Genomic DNA, 13,853 nt, shown 5'->3' on the forward strand with positions numbered 1-13,853 from the left:
ACCTTGGGCAAGTCACTTAACCCCAGCCTAAGGGAGGGGAAGAAAGAGAGATATATTCTTTGTTCATTTATTTATTGGGGAATACCTTTTGTTCTTATTTATTTCAACTGATTCTTCTTTTACCTTTTTTCCTTTTTCCTTTTGACTGCATTGATTTTGATTGTACAAAAAAGCTTTTTCAATTTCTTTTTTTCTCATCAGAACTATCTGCTCTATATTTTATAAACCTCTCCATCCCTTATTTAGTCTAGAGCTTTTCCTTTTCTCCTCTCTTTCATTTATGATGTTACCTTTTATAGTTAGGTCACATCTGTTGAAGCTTATTGTTATATATAATGTAATGTATTGCTCTAAATGTAATTTCTGCAAGACTGCCCTTTATTTTTCTTAGCATTTAAAAAAAAAATAATGAGTTCTTTTCTCCCGTAGTTAGGATCATAAGTTTTATTGAACACCATGTAGATTTTTCCTAATCTATTGACTAAATTGTTAAATTGTCTATTTTTGAATCTAATCTGCCCCACTGATCAACTTTTCTACTTTGGAATTAGAATGAAACAATTTTGATGATTCCTGCTTCATATTATAGCTTGAGATCTGGTATTACTAAGGCCCCTTTCTTTCTAGTTTTCTTTCATATTTCTTTCATATTCATATTTCATATTGCTGACCTTTTGTTCTCCCAGATGAATTATGTTATTTTTTTTTTCCCTAGCTCTATAAAACAGTTCTTTTGGTAGATTCATTGCTAATAGCACTGAATTAACAAATTAGGTTGTGTAGCATTGACATTTTAAAAATTGACATTAACAGAAAATATGACCAATTTGTGTTTTGAGTTGTTTAGTCCTATTTTTATTCTGTTAAGGCATGTTTTATAGTTATATTCTTTTGTTTCTTTTGGTAAGTGGACTTTTGAATATTTTATATATTCTGTAGTTATATTGAATGGAATTTCTCTTTTTTTTCTGTTGGGCTTTGGTGGTAATGTACAATGATCATTATATGGGCTTATTTTATATTCTCCTACTTTATTGATAATTATTAATCATTTCAACTAAGTTTTAGTTGATTTTCTAGGATTCTCCAAGCAGATAATCACGTAATATGCAAAAGATGATAATTTTCTTAACTCTTTTCTATGCTTAATTTACTTTTTTATATTGCTACAGTGAGCATTTCTCGAACTTAATAATAAATATAATATAAATGATTTTATAATTAATCATAAATATAAATAGTATAAATACATTTATATTTATATCCTTCGAATAGCTAAGAGGCACAATGAATAGAATATTGAGCCTGGAATCAGGGAGACTTATCTTTCTGAGTTCAAATTTAGCCTCAGATCCTTACTAGCTGTGTGACCTTGGGCAAGTCACTTAATCCTGTTTCCTCATTTGTAAATTGAACTGGAGAAGGGCCAACCACTTTACTGTCTTTGCCAAGAAAAGTTCAAATAGGGTCACCACTGAAAAGACTCAATCACAAAAAAAATGGCAGTAGTAATAGACTCCTGTGCTTTACTCCTGATTTTGTTGGAAATGTTACTAGTTTCTTTATAATATGTAATGCTGACTCTTAATTTTAGATAGATTTTGTTATTTATCATTGAGATATTTTTAGTCATCTCTGACTCTTTTTGTGGTGAAGATATTGAAGTGGTTTGCCATTTCCTTCTCAAAATCATTTTACAGATGTGGGAACAGAGGCAAATAGGGTTAAAAATGATTGCCGGGTCACACAATTGTTTGAGGTCAAATTTGAACTCTTGTCTTTTTGACTCAAGGCCTGAAACTCTATCCACTGCATTACCTAGTTGCCCATTTTTAACAAGATAACTACTTATCATCTTAAAGAAAGTCCATGTGTTCCTATTCATTTTAAGTTGTTTTTTTTATTTAAACTGACATGAGTATTATATTTGTCAAAAACCCTTTCTGTATTTATTGAATAATGATATGATTTTAATTGTTTTTCATATTGATATAGTCTATCATGTTTATAGTTTTCTTAATATGAAAGCAATCCTGCATTCTTGGTATATAGCCAGCTTAGTCATGTTACAAAGTTCTTTCTTTGTTTTGCCTTTCCCTGGTTTAGGAATTAAAACCATATTTATATTGCAGAAGGAATTTGTTAGTTTTTTTTTTTTTTTTTTTTTTTTTTTTGGCTGAAGCAGTTGGAATTAAGTGACTTGCCCAGGGTCACATAGCTAGGAAATGTTAAGTGTCTGAGATCATATTTGAACTCAGATCCTCCTGACTTCAGGGCTGGTGTTCTATCCACTGTGCCACCTAGCTGCCCCAAGAATTTGTTAGTGTTTAATAATTTTTCCTTTATTCCCTCTTCATGTGTTGTCAGCTCTCCTTTTTCCATTTTTTAAAATATTGATTCTGCCCCCCAAATGATTATCTAATGATTAATTTTTCAAAAAATATTTACTAGTTTTATGTGTAATTTTTTTATTTTCAAGGATTTTTTAATATTTCAATTTTTTTATTTTGAAGATTTAAAGAATTTTTTTAGTTGCATGACAAATTGATTCATATGTCCTGTCTCTTTTTTGTTAATGAAAGCATTTATAGATATACATTTTCCCCAGTGGACTGTTTTGGCTGTGTCTCAAAAATTTTGTCAGCTTGTTTCCTTGTTATCATTTTCTTGGCTGAAAACATCTGTTGTTTCTGTATTTTGCTGTTTGATTAACAGATTGTTTAGGATTAAGTTATTTTTTTCTATTTAAATGTTAATCCTTTCTTTAAAGGTTCCTTCTTGTTTATAATTTTTATTGTGTTGTGGTTAATAGAGAATAAACTTAATATTTTCACTTAACCATATTTCTTTAGACATTTAATGCCTTAGCAGTCAGTTTTTGTAAAGGTGCCATAAATAGCCAAGATTTAGCTTTATCTAGATATCAATATGGACACATATAGTGTTTTAACTTTCTATTTCTATTTAATAATCACCAGAAATCTGTCATTGCCAACTAAAAATGTTCTTTCTATTCTTAATTTTTTTCTTAGCTATCTTTTTGTTCAAAAGGGGATCATTGAAGTTCTCAATATAATTTTTTTTTTATTTCCCTGATATTCAATTAATTTTTTTTGAGTCCATCCGTAGCACAAACATTCCTCCATTCTCTAATTTTAAATCTTTGTGAATCTTTATTTCAAATATAAACATACTACTGGATTCTGCTTTCTAATCCATTTGGTTATCCCATCCTGTTTTTATAGGTGAAAGCATCTTTGCTAAAGATGAAAGCTAATTATACATTTTTCTCCATCCTATCCTCTTATTTGTTTTTCCTCTTTTTGTCTCACTTCCTTTCCCTACTCTTTACAGAGAGGAAACTGATAAAAGAGTGGATGTGATCAATGTTATCTATAAGTGATCTATAAGTGAAGCAATATGTTTTGATATCACTTCTCCTTCTCTTGCCCAAAACCTGAATGCCGGTTGCTTTGTTTTGTTTTGTTTTTCCTTTTAGACCTCCTTTTATGATATAGCCTTGTAATCTGAAATTGGGACTGTTTCATCTCTCTTGAGTCATCTCTCTTATCTTTCCCTCCCTCTGCCTGTTTTCCTGTTGAGTTTAATTTATTACATGGCACTTTTTTTTGTGTAAGTGTAGTTTGCCTCAGTTTCCTGATCTGCAAAATTGGGTTAATGTAGTACCTACCTCTCTCAGGATTATTGTGAGGATCAAATAAGACAATAATTTGAAATGCTTAGCATAATGTCTAGCATTTAGTAAGTGCTACATAAGTAATGATTTTTATTATTATTGTTATATCCCTTTCTATTTCTTTTAAGACCATTAACCTTATTTCATCATCCTTCTTGCTTTAAGGTACTAGCATAAACTTCCAGACTATTTACTTGTGACTCTGTTGCCTTCCCTGGAATGATTGCTTTCCCAGTATTGTTGTCTTTTTGTGCAGTCTTGGGCTTTATGATATTTCTATTTTTCCATTTATCTTTTTCATTTTTTTTAATTGGTAGGGAGAGATCCTATACCTAGTCCCTGTTGCCTTCCTATTTCTCTTAAATTGAAAAAAAAAAAAAAAAAAAAAAAAAAAGAAGAAGGAAAACCTCCCAAAACTACATAACAAATATGCATAGATCAGGAAAATAAAATCTTACATGAACTATTTCCAGAAATATCTGTTTCCTTTTCCATTTTAAGTACAGTACTTCTCTATAAGTAGAACATGCCTTCTCTTTGATCCTCTGGAATTGTGGCTTTCCATTTCATTAATGACAGTTCTTTTTTTTTTTTTTTTTTTCTGAGGCTGGGGTTAAGTGACTTGCCCAGGGTTACACAGCTAAGAAGTGTTAAGTGTCTGAGACCAAATTTGAACTCGGGTCCTCCTGAATTCAAGGTTGGTGCTCTATTCACTGCACTACCTAGCTGCCCCCGATGAGAGTTCTTAAGTATTTAAAATTTGTTTGTATTTATAATGTTGTTGCATAAATTGTTTTCATAGTTTTATTTTCTTCATTCTGTATCAGTTCATATGAGCCTTTCCAAGTTTCTCTGATATTATGTTTTGTCATTTCTTGCAGCATAATAATAATTGATTAAATTACTATTTCTTAATTTGTTCAGTCTTTGCTCAGTTGATATAAGTCTTTCCTTTCAAAGATCTATTCAAGTTTAATAACATGACTTCTTTCTCCCTAATTAGTGAAAATGATTTATAATTATTCTTTCTTTATCATTCATTTTCCAAAAATACTTCATTGTACTTGAACAGAATGATTATATTTAAGGGGCATAAATTTGTGGACATTTATCTGTAGCCTGTTTAAACTTCCTTCTAATCATATCTGTGTAAAAGGAATAGTGACAAGAAACAAAGAAGTGGGCTTTTTTGGAAAACTGAATCATTGTGATCTTTTTTATCCTCTCCCATATATCAAGTAGTAGTCATAGTTGTCATAGTCATCGTCATTGGGGTGGTGGTGGTGTGGTGATAGTAGTAGTAATAATGTTCACTTATATAGGCTTTTAATTTTATTTTTATTTTCAGTTCTAAATTTTTGACTCTCTTCACTTCTGTAGAGAGCTGGAACTCTGGAAAAGTATACTTGAAACAAGGATATTTACAACAGTGTGTTTACTCAGTGTGATTGATGAGATAATGATTCTCTAGTTCATATATACTTATTACAGTTGGCACATGCTCAGTGTGCTGTAGTGATGTAATTAGTGTACTAAGGTATTTAAGGGCTGAGAAGACTGGAGACAGGAGAGAGAGTGTGTGTGCTTGACTCTCCTGCTAAGACCAAGGTTTGTCCAGAGGTCCTTCAGAAAGCTAGCCCGGACATTATACACTCCCTCCCCCTGTTATACCCAATACACATATGAAGTCATGTAAAACATGGTTCTATATTACATAGGGTTTTAAGGTTTGTAAAACATTTAATTCTCATTTTATTTGATCTTTATGATAAACCTGTGAAAGAGGAAGTGCACCTAATATTTTCTCCATTTTATAAACTAGAAAAGTAGAGTTTAGAGAAATCGACATGCCCTGATTCACATAGATAGGGAAAGATTCAACAAGGTTATTTTTGTTCCAGGTGAAAGCTTCTTCCTTTATACCATTATATTGTGGAGGTAAGAGATCAAAATGATCATTTAAGTGGAGGAAATTGTATATGAATGTTTCTGGCAGCTAAAATTCCAAGATGAATTTTGGCTGCTGAGGGTACCATGATTTTAAATTATTGGTTAGATCAACTCAATAGTCATACCCCTTAGGTACTTCTTTTTCTGACTTACTTAAAAGATCAGATTGAGTTTCCTTGCTTTTGGTTAAAATTAAAAGGCTCTAGAAATTCCTTGGTTGTGAGGAAAAAAAGCAGTCTCCCAAAGTCAGATCCCAAAGTCAGATTCTGCTACCCAGCACAGCCACATGCAACTTCTGGAGATTGCAAGTTATTAGGAGGCCTTTGTGTTTCTCTGACTTGACCTGGAGCTAAATTAGTTGTGAATTAATAATTCCAATATCTTTAGCAGACTCATGGTAACAGTATGTTTATCAGAAGAAGACTGGCTGACAATTTTATCCCCTTAGAACAGACCAACCAACTTACATGTCAGTTTACCTCTCTGCTAATGACTAAGAAAAATGGTAAATTAATAGTGTAGCATTATTAAATTCATAAGTGCTTATTGGTGTAAGACTCCTGAACCAGAGGGAATCTATACAGAGATCTATATAGAGGTCTTACCCTCTTGAATGGATTGGGAGACATTCCTACTTACTACTATTTTTCACCAAGACCCTTACCTACTTTTCTTCAACTTTGAAAGTCACTGACTTTTATAGTGTTCTTTGCAACCGAGAATAACATTTTCCGCTATCTTACTTGAGACATTAATTTCTTTCCATTTTCCATTTCACATTGATAATTTCCATGTTAGTTCAAAATATAAGCCACACTTTCCCTTCAAGTCTTGCTTATGCAAAAGCTGAATTCAGATCATTCTTAGTAAGAAAGTGGCAACAAAAATGACAGAATTGTGATGATTCATTATTATTTTGATTCAAGAGGTATAAGACAAGCAGTAAATATGTATTTTAAATATAACACCAATTTTATATAATATTTTAAAGTATATATATTTGTTTCTATATGTGTAGCTAACATTATATATAATTATATATTTATAACATTTATATTATAACAATTATTTATTATAACATTTATACATTTTTTTTATATGACAATTCTGGATATACTCTATCATTCCCCCTCCCCCCTTTCCTAATCTAAGTCAGTCTTCCCATGTATCAAAGGGGAAAAAAATAGGTTAAACAATATCATCAGAGACATTGATCATACTTGATAACATATGCAATGTCATATGCCCAGAACCTCCCCAACCCCACCTTTTTTGGGTACAGAATTAGTTGTTATGATTGCATAACATTCATATATTTCATTATATTATTCTTATCATTTTATTGTAATCATTATGTATTTTACTCTTCTGTTTACAACACTTCAACTCATAAATGTTCTTACATGCTTTTTAAAAAATTTCTTACATTCATAATTTTTTACAATGCACATACTATTGCATTACATTCATATGTCATTGTTTGTTTAGTCATTCTTTAGTAATGGATACCCACTTTATTTCAATTTCATTATCACAAAAGATGCTGCTAGGAATATCTTAATATGTTTGATATATTTTTTGTCTTTGACCTCCTTGAGATATGTGTCATAGTGGGGATATCTGCATCAAGGAGCATGTTGAATCAAATTTTTTTCTCATAGTTCTAGATTGTTTTCTAGAATGGTTGGATCAATTTGTAGCTCTATTGGTATTGTGATAGTGTGCACCAAAGAGTTTAACTGGAGTTCAACTGTGAGTAGGAACATATGTGTTAAGAAAGAAATTGTTCTTTGATAATAAATGAAGAAACCTTCCTGCTTTTTCTGTTTCCACTTCTCTCTTACTGTACTATTCTAGGAATTTCTCTATTGTTCTAACATATTAGACTGGCATAGTCTCTTTATAATCTCCGTATATGTTTACCAAAAAGAAACAACAAAATATTGCACACTTAAAGTTTCAAAATTAAAAAGTATTGTAGTGAGGGTAGGTTTTTTTGAAGTTAGTTCTAAACTTTGAATCCTTTGAAGCTTTTAGCTACTAAACACTTAATTGATCAACCCCCAAAGTATAAACTCACTACTGTGAGTGCTAAGACTTACTTTAAAGAAAATAATAAAATTGAAATAAAAGTTTGAAATGTAAAACATGTGGCAAAAAAGTTATTACTTAAGTTTAGCTGTTGAAAGAATTATATCCAATAGCTAATATTTCTATACCCTGAGAAAGCACTACTGTACTAGATTATCTTTGTGTTTTTATTTACTCTTTGCATTTAATGAAACATTGGGGCCTACCTCTCTTCTCCCATGAAGGATGAATTTTGCTATAGTGTTAACAAAGGAAAAGATTGAGTATAGACTTAAAAGTCTGATGTATGTAAAAGTAAACTGATTCTGCTGCTTAAAGTTACATTAATTCTTTTAATATGTTAATTAGTATGATCATTTCAAAGAGAAAAGAAAGAATTTGGTCAGAAATATCATGATATAATTTGCATTCCAGTTTTCTGTGTGACCATAAACTGAGTCGGATATTGCCACATATGTAACATACACCACATGTCAGCTGTTTCCTGCCTCACTGCTGACAAGAGCCCCATTCATAACTTCTCTTTTTATCCTTTCAGTGAATAAGTAATTATTCAATATAGAAGGCAGGATATTTGGAACTAGCTATTTAATGTGGCAGCACACCGTAATGAAATCTGCTGTTACTGGCAACCTGATAGGAGAATGTAACAATTCCAGCATGGCTGTAACTTTATCTGCTTTGACGGGACTGTTTATTTGGCACATCAGTGAACCTTTTATCCCAGTGAGTGACAGATCCAGAAGGGTCACATTTACATCCATTCTATCTTGTATTGTCATATTTAATGGCAGACAAGGTTGAGTGGGATCGGGAGTAATTTGAACTTGCTTTTCCACAGAGTAGAGGCTAAAAGACAGCTTGATCTCCCATATTGTGGTGTAACACATGCCATGACTTAGCATTTGTTTATGAAGGATAATCTTACTGATTACAATTAAAAAAAATCTTTGAACTGTCAAATATAGCATATTGCTCTCTGTCCTATTAAACTAAAACCTTCCAATATGAACTCTCTTAGACTCATGTGCTGTTTAGCTTTTTCACTCCAGTGAAAAATCCTACAAACAATCAGGCTTTTCACAGACTTTATACCATTTCAGTTTATTTCTCTCACATGAATCTGTAGTCTGCTACTTTTGTCTCAGAGGCCGAGGGAGGAAAGGGAACAATGCTTAAGAACCAAGAAGTGGGAAAAGCCAGTTGGGTTCTGTAATGCAGTGTTGGGAATTTTTTCTTTTCCAGGATTCAGTTCCTTATAATTATGAACCATGAAATACTTGGTAAGAAATAAGATGAATATTAGACTATGTAGCTAATATTGCCTTTTGGTGAGATTATGAAGAAACAGGCTAGACTGCGGTAGACTATTTTAGTGGATAGAATTTTCATCTGAAATAGATAAAAACCTCTTCAGAACAGTAATTTGATATGTTTAGGAATTTTTTTTAAAAAGCTATTCTGTATGATAATGATAATGGGAAAGAATTTCCATGAAGAGTAATTGAAATTCAGCTATATTAGCATCAAATAAATAATCTTTATTCCTTGTCAAATATTAATACTATTTTATTAACCTTTCTATTTTTGCTAGAATGAATCTTATATTTTCTAAGTTTGTATTCTTTTTTTCCCCAAAAGCTAAAGTTGTGCATTTTGAGATTTTTGTGGCAAAATGACATTAAGTTCTTCTTTTGTAAATTGTATAAAGAAAACTTTGTTTTTGTTTTACTAGAAAATTATAGGATATTTGTCTTACCTCTGGCTTGGTTGGAATCTTTCTTTGGGCCATGTTATATAAAATAGTAAAATGATAGTACCAAAAAATTCACTTGAATTAAGTCGATGCTATAATTAATACCTTTTTTCTTAATGTATTTTTAATGGAAAAGATATGAATGATTACACCTTGACTGTTAAAATTCTTTATGTCTAAGGTCCAGTATAATTATATAAAATTTGTTGGAAGTTCTTTTTAGATTAGCAAAGGACCAATCTTAAGTGTAGTTTATATTTTATTTTTAATATGAACTTATCATACCCACATGTTCTTTTTTACATTGTGTTCATTTTGGAAGGAATTTTAGATCTTTTTAAAAACTCATTTTTGCTTGACATCTATGATTCATTTTTTAATAATTTTGTAGTAGATTTTATGAGTGTATTATAGAGAGTAATATCACAAACTTTTTTTGTTGTTACAGCTTCCTGCTCCTTGTACTCGCTGTTCCTGTTCCAGTAAAAGTGAGAAAACTCAAGATGACGATAATATAACAAAGAAAGAACATGGGGGAATATACAAGACACCTAAAATATTTTTTGGGACTCGTACACATAAACAGATAGCTCAGATTACTAGAGAACTGCGGAGGACAGCATATTCTGGGGTCCGAATGACTATTCTTTCTAGCAGGGATCATACTTGTGTCCATCCTGAAGTAATCGGTAATTTCAACAGGAATGAAAAATGTATGGAGCTGATGGATGGAAAAAATGTGAGTAACCCAGTTTTGATCTTTTAGGAAAGAATAAGGCATGAAATTTTCAAGATGTGTGTATTTATGTTTAGGATAATAAGTCAACCTTAATAACTTATTAAGTCCTCATGACCAAAAGTGAGTGTCTGTGAGGATTATTGAAAAAAGGTTTATTATCAGTAAATTTTCATTATCTTAACAGTAGGTTAAAATTGTAAGACTTAGGACTAAAGCTAATATTTTCATTTTATTTCTAAGTCACATGTTCATTTGCAAAAATTCTAATTCTTTCTTTCTGCTCCCAAATAAATGTTTTCGGCTCTTAGCTTATTAGAAGTTACCAAATCTAATGCTTTTAAATAGTATTGATCCAAGTACTTGCAATTAGTTTATCTTGAGAATGAAAAAAAATATATTTTGGTTAGTTAGATTTATCTTTATTTCTACTAAGCATAAAAAAAAAAACCAACCAATCATTTTAGTTGGATGGGAAATATTGCTGTAAGTATTTTGTTTTAAAATTGAGTTTATTACTTTGTCTCTGATAACTTATTTTTAAGCATAAATGGATGAAATATTTTTAAAAAAATTATGAAAGGTATTGAGATTTTCTTGAAAAATTTAGAAAAACTTGTATTCAGCTTGGGTGGATTATAAAAGAAAATCTTACTAATTTATATGAGATTTTATAAGTTGGCTAGTAAATTCATTTGGGAATCTATACTCTAGTACAGTTACTAATTAGCTACATTGCTTAATATTTTACATCTGGAATTATATCTAGCTATCAATTAGAGAGGTACCTTGGATGAAAGAGCATTGGTAACATATGTAGAATGTCTAATATCTTATGGAAATAATGTTATCTTTCATCTAAACTTTTAATCAAATCAAGGTAATGTTGTCTATACCCAGAAGCCTTTGGATAAAGGTCTCTAAAGTTTAATTTCATCTATTAATTTTTTTTCTGTATGTCTTGAGTACTCTACTTTTCTTTTTTAGTATTGTTATTTGTTAGATGGTGATAAATAAGTGAATCTACTTAATCTTCAAAATAATCTTAAGTGAATTAAAAAATGTTGGGAATATGGAATAAGGTTACTTATAATAGTTACTTATTCAAAAACACAGTAGATGAATAAGAGAAACATGAATGAGAGTGTTAATTTGTCTTAAATTCTTTCTTACATATAAGGAATTCTGAAATTTTCTACTCTGACATTTCTTTTGAGGAAATTCCTCACCAGATATTTTTTGAAAGAATATATATTTGTATGTTATTCAAAGAAAGAAATACAAAAATGACCAAGCAGAGACAGAACTCACCTAATTATTCAGACCAGAAATTTTATTTTAGACTTCTCCAATAAATTCTAGATATTGATCTGCAGAATTCCTTAAATGTTTAAAAAAAAATTTTTTTTACAACAAAAGTTTTTTTTTTAAATTATAGCTTTTTATTTACAAAACATGTGCATTGGTAATTTTTCAACATTGACCCTTGCCAAACCTTCTATTCAAATTTTCCCCTCTTTCCCCCACTCCCACCCTTTTCCCCAGATGGCAAGTAGTCCAATACATGTTAAATATGTTAAAATACATGTTAAATCCAATATATGCATACATGTTTATACAGTTATATTGCTGCACAAGAAAAATCAGAGCTAGAGAAAAAGGAATAAAACCTGAGGAAGGAAAGCAAAAATGTAAGCAAACAATAACAGAAAGAGAGATTGTGAAAATGCTCCATAATAAAAGTTGTATAAAAGCATCATGTTATCAATATTGCTTTGCTTTCATTTATGGAAATGCTATCAAGTTACTAACTTTGTCTTCAATCATGTCCCATCATTTAAACTTTAAAAATTTGGGAATATACACATTGTTTAAGACTTTTTAATCAGCTTTCCCTCAAAAGTTAGAACTCAACAGACTTAGTCATGGATGATTGATTTTGTTCTTATTTGTAATGAATATTCAATAATTGGTAGCAAATAATGGAAATCACCTTTAAATAAGTAATTAAAGGCAATATTTGTGATTTTGCTATATTTCATAGCACATATTTTCAACTGGTGGTAGTATTTCTTTAACAAAAATACAAGTAGTTGGAGGCATTTTGTCATTATTATGGGCATTGGTAAATGTCAGCATTATTTTGTCACCTACTTTCATATAACTTAAATTTATTTCATGCATTTACAATTTTCCAGTTATTTTTGTCTAGTAGTTAAAAATTGTCTCTCATTGTACCTGCCTACCTAACCTGGTGGGTATGAACACTGAACGTTTGCTTTTCTTGCTCCTGGACCTTTAGGGTAATTTGGTATTGTAATGAAGGCCAATTACACTGTCACTGTAGGTGTCTGTATTTACTGAACTTGTTTCACCAAAGTGGGAAGATAAATAGATATCTGACAGTTTGAGTAAAAAGAGCTGGAAGTGTGATAACACTTCAGTGACAGCCTTTCTTTAGGGTTGTGTTACACTTAAAATGGATGAGCTTTTCTGTTTTTGCTATCAGTCTTCATGTGGGTGTTGGTCTAAATGCTCTTAAAGTGTAAACTTTCTGATTTTTGGCTTGATCAGAGAGGACATGTGTTTTTGTTCATTGCTTCCTTTGCTGAAGTACTTTTCAGGAAAAAGAAGTCAATTGGCTCTATGAAATTAGCCTTTGCTTAGTTTAAGAAAACAAATTTAATTAGATCCAGGTATATAAACACTAAAAAATTAAATGCATAGAAGTGGCTGCCCTTTGCCAATCAAAGTGAGATTTTTCATTATGGTACTTTGAGGGCTGAGAGTCCTCAAGATATAGAGTCTTAGAGCTGGAAAGAACCCTAGAACTTCCTATGTATTATATATCCACCTGGTGTGTGCAACTTTCCTGGTACACATCTTGTCCAAGAATTAGCTTACAAGACCAGTGGAGAAGAGACTACAAAGATGGTTAAAAGGCAGATTAGATGAATGTTACTTTGTTAAGTGCACTTTGCATGACAAGTCTTTCACATCTGACTTTTTTTTTTTTTTTTTTTAATTGCTCAACAACCATATAGAATGTCAATGCTAAGAAGGGACCTTGGAGATCATCCAGTTCAACTTCCTCATCTTACAGTGGGAAATAGTCCTAGAGAGGAAAAATGACTTGTCCAAAGTTGCCCAGCCATATAGTGGCAGAACTTGTACCAGACTTTAGGTATCCTGTGTCTTAGTTAAATTCTTTTAATTTAAGGATTACATGGTACAGTAGTACCATGTTAGAGCACCAGATCTGGAATCAGAAAGATCTGAGTTCAAACGTGGCCTGAGAAACTTATTAGCTACATCATCCCAGATAGGTTACTTAACCTCTGTTCGCCTCAGTTTCTTCAATTGTAAATTGGAGATACTAGTAGCACCTACTTTCCAGAGTTGTTATGAGTATTAAGTGAGGTGATGTATGTAAAGTGCTTAGCACAGTGCCTGACGTATAGTAATCTTACATTCCTCCTTCTTTCCTTACCATTACAGCATTTCCCATGCTATTTCCCATGGGCTACTAAATTAGGGGAACCTATCAGTTCTGTGATTGTTTTTGCCATCTTTTCGTATATACAGGGAAGAGTAAAAACTCATATTTTCCATTGCTGTGGTAG

The 13,853-nt window shown here is 31.3% G+C and overlaps 1 protein-coding gene across 7 annotated transcripts in view; it reads left to right on the forward strand.

Moving 5' to 3' along the window:
* Positions 1 to 13,853, forward strand: part of BRIP1 (BRCA1 interacting DNA helicase 1) — a 221,443-nt gene that overhangs the window by 66,061 nt on the left and 141,529 nt on the right. For all 7 annotated transcript variants that reach the window (XM_074261987.1, XM_074261990.1, XM_074261984.1 and 4 more), the window contains one exon: positions 9,943 to 10,233. In XM_074261987.1, the coding sequence (XP_074118088.1) occupies positions 9,943 to 10,233 (291 nt within the window). The remainder of the gene's footprint in view (positions 1 to 9,942; positions 10,234 to 13,853) is intronic.

The sequence above is a fragment of the Sminthopsis crassicaudata genome, chromosome 4 (genome assembly GCF_048593235.1).
Source record: "Sminthopsis crassicaudata isolate SCR6 chromosome 4, ASM4859323v1, whole genome shotgun sequence".
Taxonomy (NCBI): domain Eukaryota; kingdom Metazoa; phylum Chordata; class Mammalia; order Dasyuromorphia; family Dasyuridae; genus Sminthopsis; species Sminthopsis crassicaudata.